Source organism: Cynocephalus volans, chromosome 3, assembly GCF_027409185.1.
Source record: "Cynocephalus volans isolate mCynVol1 chromosome 3, mCynVol1.pri, whole genome shotgun sequence".
NCBI classification, from domain to species: Eukaryota; Metazoa; Chordata; class Mammalia; order Dermoptera; family Cynocephalidae; genus Cynocephalus; species Cynocephalus volans.
The window spans coordinates 118522318-118546690 of NC_084462.1; the positions used below are offsets into that span (position 1 = coordinate 118522318).

The following is a 24373-nucleotide window of genomic DNA, read 5'->3' on the forward strand; positions in this document are numbered from 1 at the left end:
GAGCTAACTCCATGCCTTGTCTTTAGTTATCTAGATTTCCACTGACACATGGGGTCTCATTCAGAAAACACTAATCCCCAGGAGAGAGCCATGATCTTAAGACCCTGCGAGAATATTTACCCTTGAAGAATTCTGTTTGTCAAATTGGCCCAGGGAAAAACTATGGATTAGGTCAAATGCCTTCTTCAGCTGCCCATGGTGGGCTCCTGAACCTGCTTTGTGGTATTCACCAGGGTAAGTTAAGGGCAATCTAGTAGCTCCCTAACTCCTCAAGGAGGGGTTCCCTTCCTCTTCAGTCCTTTTATTGCCACCTCCTTGCATCAAAACTCACCTGCCCTGCCTCTCTTACATTTAGGTCTCCTGTCTTTGATAGATTTCCCCTGGCCTGGGTAATAAAGAAAGCCATACTGATATATTCATGGATCCTAATAAATTAGTATTTATCTTCTTAGGAAACACAGATGCATGTAAGCAGAACTAGAGTCAACCTGCCTTAACTCAAAAACATGACAGCATATCAGTCCTTTAGCAAATAAGCTTTTCAGCCCCCTTCACAGCATACACCTGAAGACAACCAGGAAGGCAGATGTTTAGCTGGATATCCATTTCAGAATTAGGATTTTGTTTGTTTTTAAGTACAAGAAAGTATTATTAGGAATGGGGTGGGGTGATCTTTATATTCATTGTGCAGATTCTAATTTGATTTTATAATTCCTTTATCCCTTTGCTCCTTTCTGTCCTCAGTACAGTGAGGATTTTTTTTTTTTTTTTTTGCCTGCTTTTGGTCAAATTTCAGTCCAAAATCCCCAGCCAGGCTGGGCTGATCTGGCCTGCCATCTGAATGTTTTCTTTGTGTAATTCTAAAAGGGAGCTTCTTAGTCTCTTTGCCTTTGTTAAAAATACTAGAATTATTTGGAATTATTTATTCCTTATTCCAGATACAAAGCAGATAGAATTATACCACCAACCACTAATGGGGTGCTATAAGTTTTCTCTGTGAAAATGGTGGACAGATCACATAACTTGTAGTTCCTCTATTAATAGTTAACCAGGTTGAGAGGATTTGAATAACAGCACATCTTGTTGCATGCTACAATGGTTTGACAGAAGAGCTGTGTGGCAGAGTTAGTATTTTACTGCTTTCAGCTTCACCACGCAGTTCTGTAGCCTGGGAAGCCATGCATGCAGAATGGCAGAACTTACAATTGCCTACAAAAGGAGAGTACAGTGCTACCTGTGGAGCCTCGCTACCAAGAGAAGAAAGATGACAGTTCCGGGCCTTTAAAATGCCCTGAACTGTTGAATAGTTTCAGAATGGAACTTGCCACAATTTGAATCACTCATCCAGGTGATTTTTCAGGCAACAGATAAGACATAATTATTAAGTTTTACAACCATCCATTTAGTGTATTGTGAGAAAAAAGAGACTGGGAGAAAAGGATCAAAATTTATACGTGTCTGGATATAATATGTGGAAGTTTGATTTTGATCACTCTCAGAGCCAGGAAGAGTGGCTCAGGACACGACGAGAAGAGCTTCAGCCTTAAACACGGCTCTTTTCCAAAGTGACTTCCCTTTACCCATCCACCCCCCTCAAAAAAAAAAATCAAAATGTACTTCATGAAACTATTGTATATGAAGCACTTATTAGCCGTAATTAAATGGACAATATGAATTTACTACGTCTTTAGGACTCTGGCTTGTTCTGGTTTAGAGCAAGATGATTAATGCAAATACATATTACTTGAGATAACCATTTAGCAGCTAATTTAGCCAAATTTATTACAGCAGTTAGAGGTTTTTCATTTTAGCAGACGGAGACAAGGACATGCCAAAAGCGGGCGACGTAGACGAGTGCACACTGCCCTCTAGCGGCCAGCCCGCCGGTGAGCTTTTAGGGGGCGCGGAGTTGCTGCGATCCGTATGCAAGTAATAACAGCAGGTTTTGCACGTTTCCGGCATCCTTTTAAACCATTCCCATCCATAGCACTTTATTTCAGCGGATGATTTACTGCAGTTTCCCCTTTTACTAGCTCAGGAGTACCCAGATACAAATCAAATCAATTTTAACTTGGCAAGATTTTGGTTAAAGTATCATTTTTAACATCTGCATTTTAAAGCTCTCTTTCAGTGGGTATTTAATGGCACCGTTTCACATTACTGATTGTTTTTACTTGTTCCCTCATTTTGGGCCATATTTCAGAGTCTGTGTGGAGCTGTCACTCTGTTTGGCTCTAGCCAAGTCAATTCTGTGTCTCCCTTAGGCCAGTGTTTCTCTCTGACTCGACTGGGGAATTTATTTTGTTCAAATATTCAGCAAAATCTCACCAGAATTTCCCCAGTTGACCAATGTAAATTTAGTTCATCCAAGGGCTATAAATCCTGTTAGACAAGATCAAAAAGGACAGATGTATAAGGACACTGGTTGATATCGCTGGCACTGAGGAGAAATGATCAAAGACAGAGGGGAAAGCATCTTTGGAACCATTCAAACATCCAGAATCTCAAAGAGGTCCACCTTGAAGCTATGAATAAATCACATACGAATTTGCTTTCCTTACCATCTGACGTCAAACCCATTGACAATATCCACACTGCATTAGGTGTTCTGTGAGCCAAAAAGATTTGTAATCCTTTTATTCTTCCTTTCACACCATGGCTGCCCAAAACAGAAGAAAGTCTTGCTACAAATGCCAATAACCCTCGCTCCAGAGCTGCCGCTCCACTGAATTATTATTATTATTTCATTTGTCCTACTAATGGCATTCTATGTTAAGCATACAGAGGGGCACCGCTGGCTTGGTGCAGAACCTCCCATTTCTAGGCTTGAAGTTTTGCAGAAAGTCATTTGGTCCCAGCCTTAACACAATGCCTTGTGTTTTGTCTTGTTTTTCCCAGTGCTCAATAAGGGTCAGTGTGTGACGAAGTACTATCGTTGGATGCAGAAGAATGGAGGATATATTTGGATACAGTCTAGTGCCACCATAGCTATTAATGCCAAGAATGCAAATGAAAAGAATATCATCTGGGTGAATTATCTTCTTAGGTATATTTTCTAATTCTTTTTTATTTCTGTCTCAGTTATAAAATATGCAGCCCTATGGTTAATAGCTGACATGTTGTATTATCTTTTTACAGTACCTAATATGGAATTTCATGGAAATTCTGCTTTTCTTTCCACAAGAGTCAAAGAAATGTGAGAAGATTGAACTGTGTTGGGAGGGACTGGCAGGGAGATTTGCAAATTTTTAATAATTCTTGGTTTATAAACATTTGGGCAGCGCTGCAGAAGTTGCTTTGGTTTCCCCACAAATGCCCAGGCCAGAAAAAGAATAGACTTTTGCCTACAGCTGAAGGCAAAAATCACCTCTTATCCCAACCGCACGTACTCACACATGCCAATCCTTGTGAAAATTAAGCAAAAGAGGATGGGAGAAAAGTAACAGGGAACATTATATTCCTCCTGAATTTCATCCCTTTGACACTCAGCATATTACATAGGGTTTGGTTCCCTAGGCATTAAAGCTTTGGTAAACAAAGTGAGTGGCTTTGCCAGAATCAAGACAATCTCGGTATAAAAAGGCAATCTTCTTCTGCCTACTGCTCTGTGATCTCAAGCAAGTTTTACTGCTCTTAAAATGTATTCTCAAATTTATATTCATTTATATTCAGTACAAGATCAACTGCTTCCTAAACTCTGGTGTGAGCCACCATTTCTCTCTCCTTCCCCGTCTCCTTTCTGCCTTTGGATTCAAACTAGCAGAAAAGTAACCAAGACCAACAGATTGGGTGGTCTGAGTTTGGGGGCAAGCTTTCTGGGAGGTTTTCCGCCATCCTGTCATGAAGCTGTCACACTGCACAGGCCGGCTTCCTCCCACCACCATTGTTCCAGTCTTTGGCTTCTCTTGGCCTAAAGCCATCAAGAGGGCCCACACGTGGTCTGAGTGGGAAAACTTCCAATAGGTCTTATGAATGGAAGTTGGTGCCCTTAGGCTGACAATTTAGACAGGGAGTACCTGAATCCCATTTTTCTTTGAGACAGCCAGATGGAGCTGAGAAGCTGACAGCCATGGCTCATCAGCACACCGGCCCTTCGGAGTGTGTGCACATACTTTGGTGATGACTTGAAGGCATGAATGTGCTGGCTACCAACAGCATTTCAATCAGACTCTAATGATTATTGCTCTAGAGAGGGCCTTAATGTGCACCACTTAAAAGAGTCTTCATTTATCTACTTTCTATTTCCTTTTTTTGACCTCGTCTGCTCTACATTAATTCTCTCTAAAGGTAAAAGTATGTGTATTTAATGTGGCTTTCTCTAAGGTCTGATTTTCATGCAAACTATCCGTTGTTTGTGATATGCTGAAGATGGGTTCTGACGTCAAGAATCCTTTTATACAGAGTTTTATGGAACAGTGACTATATGTAATGCAGAAAGTTGTAGAAACTCATGTGCCAAACAGATGATAGACTAAGGTATTACGGCATTGACATTCTTTTGCTAGGCAAAAATGATGTTGTCCCAAGGAGACCCATTGCTATTAAGAATTAAGCATTGGTAACGTGGACTCCATAGACTAGAAAGTGTCTGTCTTCCATATTGATGTAATGTAGGGTACCAAAGTCATTTATATATACGGTTGTTTCTCCCATTCTGTGAGATTTCTTCTGGATCTTTCTTACTGCCTCAGTCTCATGACTTCCTCCTTTGCCCCCAAATGGAGGGAGAAAGAAGGGCTGAGGAGAATGACTCTCTGCAACTTTGGATCAACACCATTGATCTAGCCTAGAATCAAATGGTCCAGTTCATGAGCCTTGGTGATTCTATTCCATTGAAATCCATATGGATAGGAAAAAAGCAGTTTGGGTATCAAAGACCAGTCTTCAGGCTCAAGAGCCTCAATCTTGGACATGGTAGACCTGTTTCAGCTTACTGTTTAAGATGTACCCTGAGATCAATGATAAAAAGACGGCAAGTTGGAGGACAAGTGACCTGTGAACCCCCATGGCATCTGGGCCAAAGAAGATTAATATGGATGAGCTTTAGCAGAGGAAACTCCACCAAGCCAGCTACTCATTGGTATCATTTCTATAGGCTAGAGAGCCAGTAAGAAAATGCTGTGGCCTTGGCAAAATAGTAACTACTGATGTTTGGTTTTCTTTCCCACATTCTTGTCTTTTGTTCTTCCCTGAGCAATACTTTCATGTGACTTCTTCCTCCCCAGAATCCCTCACATCTGGGCCCCACCCAGACTTGTCTTTCACTGTTCTGAAATTACTGCTCCTCCAGTCTTCTTCCCGTTCCCTTACAACACTTAATAGAATTATAAACTCAGAGTATTCAGAGACTGTGTAAGTGCTAAGTCCACCTTCCCACCATTAGTCTCATCTGATTATCTAGAGAGAGCTTTGCTGCTGAAGCTAATTCACACTAAGGAGTAAATGCCTGATAATCCATCTTAGTGAATTAACCCTCCCAGGGAAATTTGCAGTTTTAGAGTAGTTACTGAAACAGTGAGTCTTTAATATGAGAATTTCACTAGAGATTAGCAAATGAGTCCATAATCATCAATTGTAAGTGTTTGGCTAGCTATCATGGAAGCACAGAAGAGGTATTTCCCATTTTGAGGCAGGAGGCTTTCCTTGTGCCTTCAGATTTCAGTAGTCTATACTGCTCAGACATCCAAGCATCAGGCTGGCCTTGGAGTGGCATTTCCAGAAGACAGCCAGCTCAAACTGGACCAAACTTGTTCTTTTTTCCAGAAGAGGCTCGTTTCTGAATTAAAAATAGAACAAAAATTAAGCACATTTGTGCAAATGGGGTTAGATCCATTCTGTTAGCGCCTCTTTCAAACTGGGACTCTCCCCACTGCAATCAGATTTCCAGCTAACAAGCCACAGGTGTACACCACATGAGCAGATGAAAATGTGATTGTAATGGGTGTGTTGACAGTTCAGTAGCCATAATCCATGCATCCCAAGGTACACCTGTGCAGCTGTCAGATCGTTTGGCGCCACGGGCTCTGCCCCTCCACCACAACCAATAGCTTTGGAGCCATCTGAACAGCTGAGAAGTTACATCAAGAGGCCAAGACAAGGGTACTGAGGCAATGGACTTGTTAGGAGCCCGGGAGAGAAGATAGGGCATACCAGGAGGTATGGGAATGAACTGTTGAGAGTACTTCTCATCCTCCTCTCCCCCCAGGTGTTATACCGGGAGGAATGTCAAGCAGCACAGTTCCCTGGCCCCCAGTGAGACCTGATTATTTAAAAGCTTTTTAGTGGCTTTCATGTATCATTTGGGTATTCAATCATTGTAGCAGGGTGCACCTGCCCCCTGGCATATATGAAACCGGAGCTTCCATAAAAGTCCTGTGAATAGCAGAGAAATGATTTCATGTTTAGTCTTCTAAACTTTCTAAACTCCAGAAGTTTGGGAGAAGGAAGTGGGGGAGAAGGTGGTCCAAAGCAAACCATGCAGAATGGGCGCCTGCACTGCTGATGAATGCCTGTCTCCCCACAGTAATCCCGAGTACAAGGACACACCGATGGACATTGCACAGCTCCCCCACCTGCCAGAGAAAACCTCCGAATCCTCAGAGACGTCCGACTCAGAATCAGACTCTAAAGACACCTCAGGTATTACAGGTATTACTTCTTCTCCATGTTCTGCAGTTATGGCTTGCCTTGCCAGACATGAGGGAGGGGCAATGGCCAAAGGGCCATCCTCAGGGCAAAGCGACTGGTCAAATGTGATATAGAGGCATGTCACTTCAAATTATTACTGAGACTCTTTCCTACTCTGTCCACACACACGTATGTACATATTTATACACCACTACATACATATATGGGAAGGCACTGACTTATTTTGCATAGATTTGGAAAATAAGCAACAGTCCAGCACTCTGAAAGAGGCATTTATCAGTGCCATTAAGTATCCCACTTTAGAGGCTCAGTCCCAGCTTGGCGAGGATGTGAATATTTGTGGCTCAAACTCACAGACCCTTGGCACTAGCGATGCTAACCCTGGTACCTGTTTCCAATAAAGATGCCATACCTAGTGACTGGGTTAGAGCAGGAGATATGTATGTATGTGGTAGTGTATAAATATAAATATAAACATATATACCTTGTGGTGCATGTAGACATATGCACTTAAATATACAGAAAGAGAGGTTAATTGATTTAGCAATCACTTAACGTCAGCCCTCCACTGGCCATACAGGAGTCCTGCTCTAACCCCATAGCTTGCTCTGGCATCTTTATTGGAAACAGGTACCAGGGCTAGCTCCGCTAGCTCCCAGAGTCTGTGACCTTGAGCTCCAAATATTCACATCCTCGCCAAGATGGGACCGAGCCTCTAAAGTGGCATACTTAATGGCACTGATAAATGCCTCTTTCAGAGTGCTGGACTGTTGCTTATTTTCTGAATCTATGCAGAACAAATCCATGCTTTCCCATTTCTAGTCATTTTGAGAAGTAGACTTCCTGAGTAGTTCTTTGGGGCACAGCAAAGTTAATATAAAAAGTTTACTTTTCTTCCAATCCCCACCCCCTTTCCACAGACACACATAGGACCTGGGAGCACAGAACTCAAAGGATTTTACAGCTGAGAAAAATCCTCAACTTCTTCTAACCCAACCTCTTCTGCTACAGAAGGAGAAACAAAGGCCAGAGTAGTTACCTGATTTGCCCAAGGCCTGGTGCAGGCTGCTGTCCAAAAGTGTCCTGTCAAAGCCAATAAAATCAGCATCATTCCTAAATCTTCTGAGGTTATATTACTGGGAAAAATCTATTGTCCCTAAAATGTGGCAGGTGCCCAGAGACCTCCCTCATCCCCACGCCCCACACACCACCACCAGCTCCTATCATGAGGGCACCTGCTATCCAGCATTGTAAACACGTATCCCTCTACTCCAGACAAAGCTTCGGGGAGGCGGGAGGAGGTGAGGAGTACTCACAGTGGGTTTTGATTGTTTTCCTCTCCCCTCAATTGCATCAATTTGGAAGTTCTTTACTAAGGCAGAAGTTCTAGAATAGATAGTCTCTGCGTCATTTTTATATAGTATACAGCAGTGAACAAAACACAAAATTTCCCAAACCCATGGAGCTTATATTCTAGTGGTGGTGGGGGGGGGAGACAGAATAAAAATAAACAAGACATACAGTGAATCAAACGGTGGTAAGAGCTAGGAGAAAAATAAGGAATAGAGAGAGGGAATGTGGTTTTCAATTATGAACGACTATTTACCAGTGGAAGGTACAGACCTCTTTACAAAGTCACTTTGCATACCATCATTTTCTTGTGTCACTAATACCTTAATTAATCTGACTCCCTAAGAAATCACCTGGGGATCTCGTTCAAACACAGACTGATTCCAGTAGGTCTGGGTGAGGCCCGAGATTCTGCACCTGTAACAGGTGTCCAGGTGAGGCCAATGCTGCTGGCCCATGGGCCGCACTTTAGAGTGACCGTCCAGCTAATCTAGGCCTTCCGCAGAGAGAAGGCCCAGGCTTTAAGTCACCTGAAGGTGGTGGAGAAGCTCATAATGAGGACAAGACACCTGCTCTGTTCCCCGCACCCGCTCCCCGCAGGTGAGAGGCCGGTTCTGCCCTGCTAACGTGGATCTCTCTCTCTCTCCCTCCCCCACCTGTCCCCAACCCTGCCCCCTCCCGCCCGGGCCACCGGCCCCACGCAGAGGACAATGAGAACTCCAAGTCCGACGAGAAGGGGAATCAGTCTGAGAACAGCGAAGACCCGGAGCCCGACCGGAAGAAGTCGGGCAACGCGTGCGACAACGACATGAACTGCAACGACGACGGCCACAGCTCCAGCAACCCGGACAGCCGCGACAGCGACGACAGCTTCGAGCACTCGGACTTTGAGAACCCCAAGGCGGGCGAGGACGGCTTCGGCGCGCTGGGCCCGATGCAGATCAAGGTGGAGCGCTTCGCGGAGAGCGAGTCGGACCTGCGGCTGCAGAACTGCGAGTCGCTCACGTCCGACAGCGCCAAGGACTCGGACAGCGCGGGCGAGGCGGGCGCGCAGGCCTCCAGCAAGCACCAGAAGCGCAAGAAGCGGCGGAAACGGCAGAAGGGCGGCAGCGCCAGCCGCCGGCGCCTGTCCAGCGCGTCGAGCCCCGGCGGCCTGGACGCGGGCCTGGTGGAGCCCCCGCGGCTGCTGTCGTCCCCCAACAGTGCCTCGGTGCTCAAGATCAAGACGGAGATCGCGGAACCCATCAACTTCGACAACGACAGCAGCATCTGGAACTACCCGCCCAACCGGGAGATCTCCAGGAACGAGTCCCCCTACAGCATGACCAAGCCCCCCAGCTCCGAGCACTTCCCGTCCCCGCAGGGCGGCGGGGGCGGCGGGGGGCTGCACGTGGCCATCCCCGACTCGGTCCTCACCCCGCCCGGCGCCGACGGCGCGGCCGCCCGCAAGACTCAGTTCAGCGCCTCAGCCACCGCGGCCCTGGCCCCCGTCGCCTCCGACCCGCTGTCCCCCCCGCTCTCGGCGTCCCCGCGGGACAAGCACCCCGGGAGCGGCGGTGGCGGTGGCGGCGGCGGCGGCCCCAGCGCGTCCAATTCTTTGCTGTACACTGGGGACCTGGAGGCGCTGCAGAGGTTGCAGGCGGGCAACGTCGTGCTCCCGCTGGTGCACCGGGTGACCGGGACCCTGGCCGCCACCAGCACGGCCGCGCAGAGGGTCTACACCACGGGCACCATCCGCTACGCGCCCGCCGAGGTGACCCTGGCCATGCAGGGCAACCTGCTGCCCAACGCGCACGCTGTTAACTTCGTGGACGTTAACAGCCCCGGCTTCGGCCTCGACCCCAAGACGCCCATGGAGATGCTCTACCACCACGTGCACCGGCTCAACATGTCGGGACCGTTCGGCGGCGCCGTGAGCGCGGCCAGCCTGACGCAGATGCCCGGCGGCAACGTGTTCACCACGGCCGAGGGACTCTTCTCCACGCTGCCCTTCCCCGTCTACAGCAACGGCATCCACGCGGCACAGACTCTGGAGCGCAAGGAGGACTGAGGCGCCCCGGCGCGCACGGGCGCTCGGAGGCATGTCGTCGGCGTTTTCGTTTCGACCTTTAATTCTAGCACTTTGAATTCGAGCAGGTCAGCGTCTTCTCTCGACACGGCGGTCCCCATCCCATCCCCTCTTTCTTTCACTTGACTTATTCTTTCGTGTAAAGATATGTTTATTTTTGCCTTCGGAGGGTCAGATGACCGGTTGCCTGCTATTTTGTCTCCTTCTAAGATGTGTGTTGGGTTGTTTTGCTTTCCTTTATTAAGATGTCCTTAATGTGTATATGCCTCTGCCATAGAATACTCAGTCTTGTGGTCAAGAGATTTCTCAAGTGACAACCATTGGGTTTTCTTCCTAAAGATCTTGATATGATCAAGATGGAAAGAGACAAGCATAAACGATGTGCCCTGTTTGACTAAGTCAAATGACATGGGGTGGTTTTTTGTTTCTGTTCCTAATTAATTCCTTTAAAAATAGGGGAATAGTATTTTAGAATTTTATGCAGAATTTAATTCTTTTTATGGTTAAGATTTTAAGATTTTCTTACTTGCACATAAAAATAATTTGGGTTCTTAAACTTAATTTCTGGCCTGTGACTAGAATGTTTTAAAAAAAAAAGTTGGACTAAATGTTAATTACTGAAACATTAACTTAATTTCTAAAACCATGGTGCTATCATTTATTAATCTGTAATGTCTTCATACAAAATGCAGCTCCTGGGCTGGGTTTTGGAAAAAGAAAAAAAAAAAAAATGTGTTCTGTCCTGGTCTGGAGTCCATTGCTGCAGTCTCCTTGGTTAGTTAAGACAAAGCCCTCATTAACGTTTGCTGCAGGACTAAAAATTTTTTACCTCCCAACTAACAAACATAGCCTCACATTAAATTTAATGCATCAGTAAAGCCCCTTTTAAAGGGGCTTGTGGAAAACTCAAACTGATTTGAGGAGCAGTTTAGGTACATATTGCCTTTTGTTGAGCTTTTTTTTTTCTTTTTTCTTACTCAGTCTAACTGAGGCTAATTTTCAACATCAATAACACTTCAGAGTAAAAGAAGGAAAAATATTTAACATGTTTTTGGTATTTTTCATTTCTTGCTTTAAAAAAAAAGGAAGGTTGTATTATGGGGGACTGATTCGATTTGATGGAATTTATTTCCTTTTGGTTCTTATTTCTGGGTTGAAACCAATAAGTTTTAAAACTAAAGAATGGGTTAATAAGCTTCAGACAGATAACTGCAACTGAAAACTGCACATTAAGTAAAAAAGAAAAAAAAAGAAAAAAAGAAAAGAAAAAAATATCCTATTTTGTCTCTGTTGCCAGAAATCAGTGTGGTGTCAAACACTCCAAATGACTGTCAAGTATAAATTCTTCTTCCACTTCATTTTTGGCAGCTGTTTGTTAAGGCATCTAATAACAGATGTGAGAACTGTAATGTGTACAATGTGTACGTGTCCTTGGCTGTCAGTCCATTGCAGTTTCAATGTGTGTTTCTATATGCAGTATATACTAAGCTAATGTAGTTGTTTTGTCCTTTGTCTTCTCTGTGCTCTATCTCTAGTCCGGAGTGGTACAGTCCCATTCCTGCAGTCCTAGTGAATCAGTGATTCTTGGGGGTTAGTGGTTTTTGTGTGGTGGCCTTCCTCTGTAATGTCACCCTATGCTGCTTCTACTGTCTGTGAATCTTCCGTTTTACTTTTTAAAATTCCTGCTGTTGCTTTGCTGGTGTATATTCTCCCTACCTCTTTCTTTCCCTCCCCTTCCTGCCTTCCCCCTTTCCCCTCTTCTTTCCTTCCTCCATCTCCAAAATCTCTTTCATTCTCAGAGATAAAAAGACTCTTAACTAGCTCAAGGTTAATGGAGCCATTTTTTCCACAACAGAATTCTGGGTATGACTCTCCCTTCTGGAGTGCAACACAAAGCACTGAAGAATAATGCTCAGATTTATTAAAGAAATTGATGCCATATAGCCTCAGTTGTTAACATTCCCAGAGTCCCTTGTGCTCTACCTATAAGCAGTGGGTGCTTTTCTTTGGTTTCCTTTCAGGTTGGCTGATGGAGCAATATATAAAGCAATTACTAGTGAGAAATATTTCAAAGGTCAACCAACATTTTTAAAAAACAAAATGGGAGGGGTAATGGAATATAGAATTGTCATATATATTTGTTTATTTGTGCAATGCTAATATAGTAACTCGGCTGTCCTTTGAATATCACTGTGTTGAGTGGATTCTTCTAGAACCTTTGATTCTGTGAGTTGGGCCCAAACCATGGCGGAATAACAACAAAATAAATGTGACAAATTTTACTAGTGAGCTCACTTAAAGGATTTAAGTAGGTTTAAAAGGTGAAGATGGCCAATCAAGAAATCTAAAGATTAATTTTGGAAGCTCTACTCTAGCTATCGAACAATCAAAGGAATGCACCTATCAGCTACAAAGAACAGCTAGACAGCTGTTTGTTGTTTTTGTTTTTTTCTTTTCTTTTATAAATGTTTCTGTGTTGTGTCAAAATGATTTCTGGTGATTTAAACTAACAGATAATCACAGCTGCTGTCTAAATCCATAGTGTTTAAAATTACAAAATGAAAAAAAAACAAAAAAAAAAACTTCATTACCTGTGAAGACTGTGTCTGTGTTTTTAACTATTTCTTGTACAAATATATGAAAACTTTTATGAGGAGACTGGTGCCAAGTAGCTGAATAATGGGGAAAGGGATATTCTGTTCGTAAAAATCTTAGCAGTGTTACCAACTCTACGATATATATATAAAAAAATAATTAAAACGTTACAAAGCGACAGCTATGGTACATTTGTTTTGTGTGAAGCTAACCGGACCTAACTTCCTTGAGTGCCTGGCTTATTTTGAAACATTTTTTTCATTGACCATTGATAATGCTGCAAATCAGAAATGTACATACTTCATTTACAACAGGGTTCTTTTTATACTTTTGTAGATTCTCATACATGTCACATACATGGTTGTCTTTATGTAACTTAATTTTTTCATCCGCAGGTGCCATTTTCATAATAAACTTCTCTTGGATTTGTTACTATCTGGCATCATTTCTTTTACATGTAACCATCCTAACTAATGAATGCTGGTAGTATTTGTTTAAGCAGGTACCTTGGTCATTATTTTTTAAAAAATTTTTAAATGCATCCATATTATTTGCTAGCTTTGGAAAAAAATGCATAGCTTGTGTACTGATGAGGCTGACAAGGCACAGATTAAGATGCTAATCCAAATACTACACCAAACTTGCAACCATTCTAAATTTTCAGCTACCCCAACTCATTGTCATACTGAGCATTATTATGCACATTATCAGAGCTGAACAATGGGCCTGCAACATTAACCACTGTGGGAAGTGTGCATTTTTTCTTGATTAATGCACAGTAAGTGATGACAGTTTTCATACATTAATCATTTAAAATGCACTCAGTATTTTCATTTATTACAATCTATAATGTATAACCAACTGTTTCATTGCTTATATCTTCTCTTTATACTAAATATGTGGTTTTTTTCTGTTTTTTTTTTTTCCTTCCAGACAAGCTAAGTCGTAGTTGTGTTGTGTTGTGGTTAGGTCAGCATGCAGCCTGTCACATTTTAGGCAGGTTAGCTGGTAACTCTTTTAAAAGGTCTCAGCTGTTATCTCAAAGTTAAGGATAAGGTGGGTCACCTGTTAAGGTTGAGTTGGACCAAAAAAAAAGACAAATACTTTTGTCCAAAAGCTACAAACAATAGTAAATATCATCTCCCTAGTTTAAGTCTGCAGTGACATTTTCCAGTTTAAGAGTAATTTTTATTAATGGAGTGGGCCCTCAGCCTGGCAGGTGTGGAAGTATGGTTAGAGTATGGGGCCCCAGATTTCTCTGCTCTGCCTTAAGTATTTAAAAATAGGGAATAGGGAGAGGGTAATGGAGAACACAAAACTGGGTTTGCCCATCTACTTTTCTAAAATATAGCTTTTCTTTTGCTCTTGAGAGTCAAAGGAATAGTATAGTAAGAATAAGTCAAAAATCAGTGACGCTAGAAACTCAATCCTGAATGGGTTACAGTGAGGGTTGAAGCCAGTTTTCCCCAGGCACTGTGTCTGGTGGGCATGGATGGAACTGGCTGTTAGTGGTGGCCTTCACAGGTTTGCCCAGGGCAGGGTCCTACCAAGGCAGAGGGGCAATTGTATGCGTGTGGGATTGGATGACGCTGTTGGCCAGATATAACACTTTACTTCTGGACAGTCCTTCTGCCCTGTGATCCAGAGGTGGTGGCAATGAGAGTTGAAATGGGAAAGTCAGACATTTGGAGCTTCTGCAATAGAAGTGGTGGAAATCCTGCATTCTTACTCAAGCTCAAGCCTCCCTTAGCATCAACGACTTCCCTGTCCTTTTTGTGTACCCATCAATGCTAAAATAGGTCACTAATGAAATAAAGAACATCTCTCAGCCAGAAAGAGAGAGTGAGCTCTGGGCTCAGACCCATTGATAATCAGAAAGCCCTGCCTCTTCCCCAACTCCAGGGCTTGCAACCAAGTCAGAGCCCTGAGCTCCCCAGAAATACAGGAACTCTCCTTTGCCAGGCTAGCAGCAAGTCAACTTGTCAAGGCTCCAGTTTGCAGGTGATGGACAGAACAGGGATCAGCAGCCAGCTCTGTGCATTGCCTCTCTTCTCCCTCCCAGCTGATACTGATACTGGTTTATTTGGCAATGAGGAACAGGAAAAAAGATTAAATAAAAGCAGCAGGCAGGACAAAAGGGAATATATGCATTCAGTTGAGCATTAAAAACCTGGTTTTAGTCCTTGTAGACTGAAATTCTTACCCATCTTCCCCTACTCCTAGACAAAGTCTATCTACATTGAGAATTAAAGCAATTTGAAATCAACTTGGCCTATGGATTGCATTGGAGGTAGGAGATAATGTGTAGTATCAAGCCCAGAAGAGAGTCAGTTCAAGATTATTATCCAGTTTCAAAAGTAGAAAGAATGAAGGATGTGGGAGAGAAAGAAGACATGTTTTTATCTTTCCTTTGCCAATACTTCATGTAAAACACAAACCTTGTTTTTGAGCATAATTCCCAAAGACTGACGACAACTAGCAGGCTTAAGAAACTCTTCTGAGACTAAGGTAAGTGAACACCTTCAGCTGTCATCTACTCTCTTATGTCTCCTAGGAAACCATTATGAGAGGAGGGGCTGACCTGTTAAACTCCCTGCAGATATGAATCATGACCTATTCATCCTCATGTCCCCCTATAGTGCCTAGCTCAATGATTTACAACTAATGATGATTCAGTAAAGATCTGCTCAATACAGATGAAGACATAAAAAAATGAAACATGACTTGTCAAGAGTCAGAGATTCCACTGGAAATGCCTATGTGGTTTGACAGGATAGCCTGACTTTGTATCAAAAGAAGGAATGTCAAAATAGATAAAGCAGTAAGTGCATCCATTCCTGCCTTCTCAGGTAGTCCATATGGCTGGCATGGAGTTGGCCATCAATAAATGTTGGAGGGTGGGTGGGTTTGTCTGCAATACTATCTACTATGTATATGGCAATAGATTAGGTAAAGCAAAATAGAGGAGGAAGAGGAAAGAACCCAAGAAGTTGGTAAGTGACTCAGTAAAGTATGACACTGTATCCCGTGGACAGCTAAGAAAATAGATCTTAGATTCACAAGAAAGTACCACTTAATGGTGTATCTCACAGATGAGCACTGAGCTTTATAAACATAACTGTCGTCCACAGAATCTTAGCAACTGAGAGGGACCCATTTGTGTAGAAATGACATCTTCATAATTCTAGTTCCGAGGGTCTCTCTAGTCCACTGTTGTATAGTGATAATTTTTAGGTGTCAAGCTGAAATCTTACCTCTAGAGTCAAATGGATTAAATCTAAACTCTCTTGCATCTGAGTGTCGTTCAAAGATGTGAAGATAAATGTCAGAGTGTCAATAAATCTCTAGGCTAAATATGTCTTGCTTTTAATTGTTTCTCCAATGACATTGTGGCAGAATCCTTCACCATCCCAGTCACTCTCACCCAAGTGCAAGAGAATTTGTGAAGGCCCCCTATGGTTTCCTGGGGCTGCCTTATTATCACAAACTGGGTGGCTTCAACAAAATAAATTTATTCTGTCACACTTCTTGAAGCCAGAAGTCTGAAATCAAGGTGCCAGCAGTTTGGCTCTTCTGGAAGGCTCTGAGGGAGAGCCTATTCCATCTATTTCATGCTTTCTCCTAACTTGCGGCCATTACTGGCAATCCTTGACATTCCTTAGCTTGTAGATGCATCACCTCGATCTCTGCCTGTCATCACATGGCCATCTTCTTCCTGTGTGTCTCTGTGTCTTCATATGGAGTCCTCCCTCAGTGTCTCTCCTAAGGGCACCGATCATATTAGATTAAAGACCCACCCTACTCCAGTATAACCTTAACATTAACTAATCGCATCTACAATGACCCTACTATGAGAAGGAAATGAAAATAAGGTCAGATGCTGAGGTACTGGGGTTAAGACTTCAACTTTTAGGGGGACACAATTCAACTCACGATGGCCCCTATTAAAATGTATCACCTTGGACCTATCACACCTTAGACGTGACCTGGTGCCTCCACAGGATAGAAGTCGCATTCCACCTCTTGCTCAGGACTCTGAGCTCTTCATTGAAACCTGCAGTTGCAGTCACTTCATAGCAGCCGGATCAAATCATTATCTCATCTTACCCCTCCAGTCAACCAGAATGCCTCTTTCCCCAAACTTTTGTTTAGATAGGTCTCCCACCCTGCTCTATGTACATAGCCCTCACAGAATGCTGCCCTGAGCTTAGGTGAAAAGCAATTTAGGGAAACCAGTTCACTAGGCATGGAAGGTGGGTGAGAGCCTGTCCCTCTGAAAATGCATTTCCTATTTGCATTGTACTTGGCGTACCCTCTGAGACCCCCTCACACAACCCTGCTGGAGGAGAGAGACCTGACCCAAATATCTGTGGAACCCGGAAGTATAGGCATGTAATACATCCATGACAAACACTACCAGTAGGCTACTCCCTTGTAAGTAAACTAAAGCAGAGAAAACCAACCAAGAGAAGGAAATGGAAAGAATTAGAGAGATAAGCCACTTTATGGGAACAGAGCTGGGGTGGGATGTGCCAAGACTCCCGATATGTTGTATAAAATCCACTCAAAATTCAAGTAAGAATTATGAGGCCAAACTCATTAATTTCCTGAAAATGAGTAGGCCTCCCTTAATCCCTTTTTATGGATCAAAATCAAAGAGACTAGCCCAAATATAGTCACTGAGTACATACATGTTCTACCTGGAATTAGAACATGTAATCCCTGAATTTTCAGCTATTGTCTTGTACTTTTCTGGGGACAAAGCAGAGTTGTTTTTCATTCTTGTTTCTCTCCCCCTATTTGGGAGTCATGATGCACCAAAAGGAATGACCCAGATAATTTTCCAATGTTGAAGAATTTTTCAGGAAAAGTAAATTAATTTTGGTTTTTTTAAAATGATTTGTTTTTTAATACAAACTATTAAAACAACTTTAAGGGGGGAAGAAAAGGAGCAGAGGGTAAGGAGTGGCTCTTCCTTGTAGTGAAGGAGTTCTCAGATTTATAGCAGAAGTGTCAGAAACAGGATGTAATATCCATGTGACCCCCCACCTCCCCCAAACAAAACCATTATGCCCTTGATGAATTATTGACTTTAGAGTTTTATCTGTGCCATGAATAATCACAAACTTGGGAGTCTCAGGGCACAGTTCATAAACAAATAATTATATCACAATGATAATTTTTCAGGAATTGCAACATCAATCATGGCCATGTTATTATCAAGTACATTTTCTGGTTGCCTCTATTCATCAAACCCTCCTCCCTTTCCACCCTTCCGCACCACACAAGCAAAACTCATCACCAGATTGCCTCTTATTTACACATCACTCAAAGTAGGACAGAGCAGGCACACACAAAATAGGCCAACCCAGCATTTATGAGAGATGAGTTTTCATTAAGAAAGTTTAAATTAAATGCATTGAGAAAGATGGAGGGGGGGAGATAATTAATTATTCCAGACTCCCCCAAAGAAGCCATCTTTGAAAAGATCTCATTCAGAAGATAAAAAACAGATGGAAGTTTTATTTCATTTTAGGCAGTACTAATAAAGAAAAAGGAGTTAGTCTCAGAAAGCCAAGGAAATAACAGCAATACAGGAAAGTGTCACTATGGTTTTTTTTTTGTTTTTTTTTTTTTACAATGCTCACACACATACATAAAAGCTTGGGCCCTGTCTGCAGCTTCTGCCTGCAGGTGGAAGAGGCGAGTGGAGGTAGGTACAGAACTTGGAAAGGGTACAAAGACATTATCCAGGTCTATATATAAATCAGTAATAGAGCTGCCCAGGATGCTTGGGTCTGATATAACCCACTTTACTATGACTATAACAGAAGGCTAATATTTCCAAACAAAATAACAGTACAAAAGCACTCTCAAGATACTTTATTGAGTGGTTTATCATCACTTAAGGTCATAATGCTACCCCTTGGATAACATGTTCATCTCACAATTCAGAAGAAAAATAAATGACTAGCAAAGGAATACAGAAAAAGTACCCTCAAGATAAAAGATTGTACAATCAGGTTAAATCCATAATACCCTGGTGCTTACCATTAACTCCTTATGCCAGAGGGCTTTCTCACTGGTCTCTGATTCCTAACTGGCAAGCTACACAGGCAAAGCAATATAAGTTAAAATGATGAGTAGGGAGCATATTTACACTCCTCATAAGGAGGTGCCAACCCCAAGCATCTGAGACAATCCAGTCCCCTAGTAACACCTCACTTTTGAACACAACCCTTAGATACACATGGCCTGAGCTTAGATCAGATTCTCTCTTCCTAGGCATCAAAGCATATCTAGGAGTGGGTAGGGCTGGTGCTCAGCACTGAGCATGGCATGTGTGGGCAGGACAGCACTGCACAAGCGGGGAGCTGGACTCAGCCTGATGAGCCCCAAATTCCAGCACCCAGGCACCCAGCAAGGCAGCTCCAGGTTTCAATACACTGGGCTACTTCATCTAAAACACTGTCTTTCCTCTACTTTTAAAATCTTTGAGTTTATGGAATGTATCTGTACTATTTAGGCCACTCTGCTTTAAGGCCAGTCAATCTATAAACTCATTTAAAGGAGGGGAAGTGAAGTGAAAGACAGAAAGACAGACGCACAACTCCTAGTGCACAGCCCCGTAAAACTACTGAACAGCCCCTTCAAAGCCTTTTTCTCCCCTAATAAGACCCTGGCTTCAGAAGCAGCCACATCTCTCCCCTCGTCCCTTCTTCCACGTCCACCAAGGCCCCACCTCTGCTGGGCATAGCTCTCCCCTGTCTCCGGCCCAGCACCCTCCACTCACTTGGCCTTTCACCTCCCTCGCACCATGAGAGTTCCTCTGGGGCCTCTTTCATTCTTCCTCCTGTGGAGCAACTCGACCTCTCTTGACTCCTTACCCTCAGCCACCCATCACCCCACTCAGCAGGATGAGGCACTCAAGCTGGCCAATAAACCAAAAGTCCTTTCAGGCAATCTTCTTTTTTAGAAAGCTGGGGAGGGGATGACTGTAAATTTTTTAAATTCCAACTTTTGGATGACATTCAGTAATCCAAAAAGTGCACATAAACCATCAGTTTACCCTCCTCTCCAGTTTCAAGTCCTCTGGTGGAACTGCAAAGAGCCCTGAGCTGGACTTGCATAAGCCCCTGTCCACCCCCTCCCTGGTAGGGGACGCACCTCCAGTAGAGAGAAGCTGGGCAGTGGGAAGAAAAGGGAAAGAAAGAAAGATCACATAAGCCATAGTTAATAACCCACTCCAGGGAAAGCAGCAGCAGTCTACACTGGCCACAGTCCTGGATTCATCCAACAGCCTCGGTCCCCGCATGCCTGGAGTTCACAAACCTCAACGGACACCTCTGCGTTGGAGTCACATGTAAAAATAAAAGACTTATAGTCATTTAAAGGACATTTTTCCAAAATACAAATACAACTGCTATTTCTTTAATAGCATTTTCTGGGATGAGGGCACTAGCAATTATTTTTCATTTTGAACATTTCGAATAAATTGGAAGGAAGCTCAGATTTATTTCTCTAGTATTTCCACCTGACTTCCCTTCATGCTGCTCTGGAATATTTACAGAGTTTCCCAAGTTAGAGACATTTTTCAGACATTGATTAATCTATAATTCTTTGAAGTAGGGAAACATTATTATCTCCACTTTACAGATGTGGAAACTAAGACACTGAGGTTAATGACTTGCTCAGAGGTCAAACATCCAGTCAATTGCAAACGTGGGTTTTAAACAGAAGCTCCCCTCTCTGCTCTTAGGCTTAATTCAAGTTTGTTCTTAGCTCATCTGCCCTATTCACATCATAGCTGCCTCCTCCATCTGGCCACCTCTTAAATTTTGCCTTCAGGCCCTTAATATGCTTCTTGAAAGACCAATGCTTTTCTTTCATGCCTTTGCTTGTAAATAAGAAATGACAATTCCTTTCTGGGGTATTTTGTAATGGTTTTGCATTACTAAATAGTACTAATATTTTTTATAATAAATAGAAGCCCTATAGTTCTCTCTAAACTGAGAATCTGGAGTTTTGCTTAATTTCTGGCAGTGGCCTACAATTAATTTAGTGAGGAGCTACCCAAGCCAGGCCAGCAAAATAAAGATGAATAAAAGTATTACCCTCTGCCCTCTGGTTGGTCCCAGAGTAGAAAGGGAGACGAATGTAAAAGTGAATCATCACAACAGTCCAACAAGTGCTGTGACAGCCACATACAGTGGTGCTAGGGGTGCACTGAGTGATGGCAAATAACTCAGGCCATGAGGACAGAGAAGCTCCCAGGGGGAGGTGAAGGTTAACATGGGGCTGGAAAGACAAGGAGGAGTTAAGCATGGAAGCTAGAGGAAGAGTGATTCCTGAAGGTGCAGGCACCATTGTAGTGGCAGGAGAGAGCCTGCAAATAATTTGGTATGGTGGAGTGCTGGCTCCACCTATGCGTAGAGGACAGCTGACAAGTTCATGAAACCCAGTCCAAGCTTGCTAGCCAAGCCCTGTCCCCTCATGCGGGGCTGCACCCTCCTGACGGGAGGAGTACCTTGTTCTCACACAAAGGCACGCTCCACTCACCCAGCCCTTTTTCCAAATTTGCTGGGCTGCATATGCCCAGAGGGAGTGTCTTTTTCTTGTTCATACAAAGAAGCCATGTAGACGAGTAGCAGCCCTGTGAGGGACCTACCTTGAACGTTATGCTGAGGAATTTGAATGGTATCCTACAGGCAATGGGAAGCTGGAAGGATTTCAATCAGAGAAGTACATCACCAGAGTTTTTGTATTGGATAAGTCCCTCTGATGGCAGGTGAGGGATGGCTGGATTCAAAAGACACAGGAGTGATATCCCATGTGACAAAGCATGAGAGCTTGAGCAAGGACAGCAGTGGGATGGAAAGAAAGAGGTGGATTTGTGAGGATCAAGGAAGCGGTCTTGGTGACCAGTTAGATAGAGATGACAGAAAGGAAGGAGTAAACGATGACTCATGTTTCCAGCTTGGATGTGTGGCTATCACAGAGAAGGAGAGAATACAGGAACAAAGAAAGACTGAAGGGAATGAGTAGGAGTCGAAGAGCTCCACTTTAGACATGGTGAGTTAAGTGCCTACAGGAAATCCAGGTAGAAATATCCAGTGAGTAGTTAGAAAACAGTTCTAGGTCTCTGCAGAGAGCTCTGTTTCACAGATAGCATTGCAGACATCAGCACTTAGGCAGCAGGACAAGCCATGGGTCTAGCTGACAGAACACAGGAGACAAAAGGGCCAAGAATGGCGTGAGTGCCAGAGAGTGTCAAAGGAGCGAGCGGAGGAGGAGCTGTGACAGAAACCTGAAAAGAGACCAGAAGAGGTAAGTGGGTGGTGACACAGATCAGTAAAGAAAAACGTTTCCAGAAAACCAGAATAATCGACATTGCCCAGTGTTGCCCAAAAGTTAGCTAAGGACTGAAATGTCAAATGGATGGAGTGAACAAAGACAGCATAGGACGGCTATCCTTTCCAGAAACCTGGCAGTGAAGGAAGGGACAGGCTTCATTCCTAAGGAGCAACCTTCCTTTTTGGCACTGATTGGTAAGATCTTTGAAAAACTATAGTCCCTTCATCACTCATACTAAATAGTACTCAACGAGAGGGCTTGAGGCAGAGTCTTGCCCTTGTGGAATCTAGCCACCTTCTTCCTGAGCACATCACATCAGTTTACCTCACAGCCTAGCTCTGGAACAGCACTGGGGTCACAGAAGACACTGCTTGCATTAAGGTCAGACACACAGGATGCTGTGCATGTATCAAGGACTCTCTGTACTCTCAATTTCTCCCCAGAAAAATTAATTAGCTTTGTTTGGCATGACCTCTCTGACAATCCACAGTAGCTCTTCTGTGATATTCTATATTTTTAAGAAGAAACTCTTTCTAAGAAAGTAAAAGCAGTGAAGTGTGTGATCGAGGCCTTATTTCACTGAGAAAGGATGTGTTTGGTCCCAATCCTGGATGAGACTAGAGTTGAGTCATATGGAATCACCAACCCCAGTTAAGTCACTATAGCCAATACCACTGTAACAAAGATTGTTCGTTGACTATCTAATACCCATTCTTCTTTTTCTCCTTGGTAACAGAGCCCAAAACTTTAGCTAGGCACAATGCTGCCCAGAACAAAATATTTTACTTCAAAGCTTCCCTTGCAGCTGGATATAGCCATATGATACAGTTCTAGCTCATGAGATCGCAGCACAGGTTGAGAACCTCTAAGAAAAGCGGATATACTGGAAACAGCACTTTCTGTTTCTGTCTTCCCTTCATATCCTAGCCCACAACCCAGACATAATGGCTGGAGTTCCAGTAGCCATGCTGGATCATGAAGTGACCTTAAAAATAGAAGCCATGGACTAGGATAGAAAGCAAGGTTTAGCTCTCTAAGGACCATACCATGCCAGCCATGGACTGCCCACTTCTGAAATTGAATAAATTTCTATCCTGTTTAAGTCATACTATTTGGGGAGGAGGGATTTATTTTGCTACTGAATTCAATTCCTAACTGATACAACTATTATATCATATTCATTATATATATCCTTTGTCCACTAGCTATTTATGACTAAAGTTTCCTAGTTCTTCCCTAAAGTTCATCTTTTGACCTACCTTGTTCCTTACATATTCTCACACAAGGATGGGAAAGCATGAGAAATCAAGTGTGGGAAAAGCTAGAAGCTTGGACATTGTAGGAGGGGTGCAATGAGTCCTTTAACTCTTTATCAAAGCTGACAAGTGAGGATTCCAGCTAACTCCACATATCCCAAGAGAGAGAGAATTCCACAGAAACAGTGAAGTACTTCATTGTAAAAAAAAAAAAAAAAAAAAAAAAGAACCAATTCTGGCTGCACAGATAATATATGGAAATTCTATACCCCATGTGTTGTGCAGTGGGATCTAGGTGTCTACTATGAAACCATTTATGTCAGAAGCATCATATGAACTGTTCCTAAACACCAAGCATGGTCACAGCTCAAAGAAAATGTTCAAAAACCTCTAGAGTAAACAACTCAGAGAATGAATCAGGAAATGTCTCAAATGAACTTGAACTATCAGATTACAGTGAAAAGGTCCGTGGGCACACTGATACCTGGCATGGATAGAATGGGGAAGCCATAATGAAAGCTGGACTAGTAATGAGAACCCAAAATGATGCTACTAAGCATCCACCAGTTATCCAGAGACATGGCACACTCCTATCTAGGTGCTTTAAATATTGCCTACTGTGGGGAATTACAAATTCTGAGGACAATTCCAAAGAAAACAAACATCAGGTCATTACAAGAAGATAGTCACAGCTGCCATTTACCACATGCCAGGCACTACAATAAGCACTTTACATCCATTCTCTCACTGTATCCTCATGACCCAACAATGTAGGCAGGTACTATTGTTATCTCTAACTTACACATTTAGAAACAGAGAATCAGAGAAGTTAGGTGACTTGTCCACAGTCTCATAACTAGTAAGTGGTGGAACCAGGATTATAACCTGGGTCCTTCTGGCTCAAAAGATTGATTTTTTTTTTTTTAAACCACTGTGCTAAGGTTTTCTTTTTTTTTTCTTTTTCTTTTTTTTTTTTTTTCTCTTTTTTTCCCCTGATGTCCAAAGGGAAATTACTCCTAAAAGTCATGGCACCTATTTTTTTTTTCTTTTTAATACTTTGTAAAACAGAGACTTTAAGACAAAAACAAACAAACAAAAAAAC

At 43.1% G+C, this 24373-nt stretch overlaps 1 protein-coding gene across 4 annotated transcripts in view; it reads left to right on the top strand.

The window, feature by feature from the left end:
* NPAS3 (neuronal PAS domain protein 3) overlaps nt 1-10048 on the top strand; it is an 857631-nt gene extending 847583 nt beyond the window's left edge. For 3 of the 4 annotated variants that reach the window (XM_063090950.1, XM_063090951.1, XM_063090953.1), the window contains 3 exons: nt 2899-3046; nt 6524-6648; nt 8703-10048. In XM_063090950.1, the coding sequence (XP_062947020.1) occupies nt 2899-3046; nt 6524-6648; nt 8703-10048 (1619 nt within the window). The remainder of the gene's footprint in view (nt 1-2898; nt 3047-6523; nt 6649-8702) is intronic. The other variant, XM_063090954.1, reaches the window with a different exon arrangement.
* The last annotated feature ends 14325 nt before the right edge of the window (nt 10049-24373 follow it).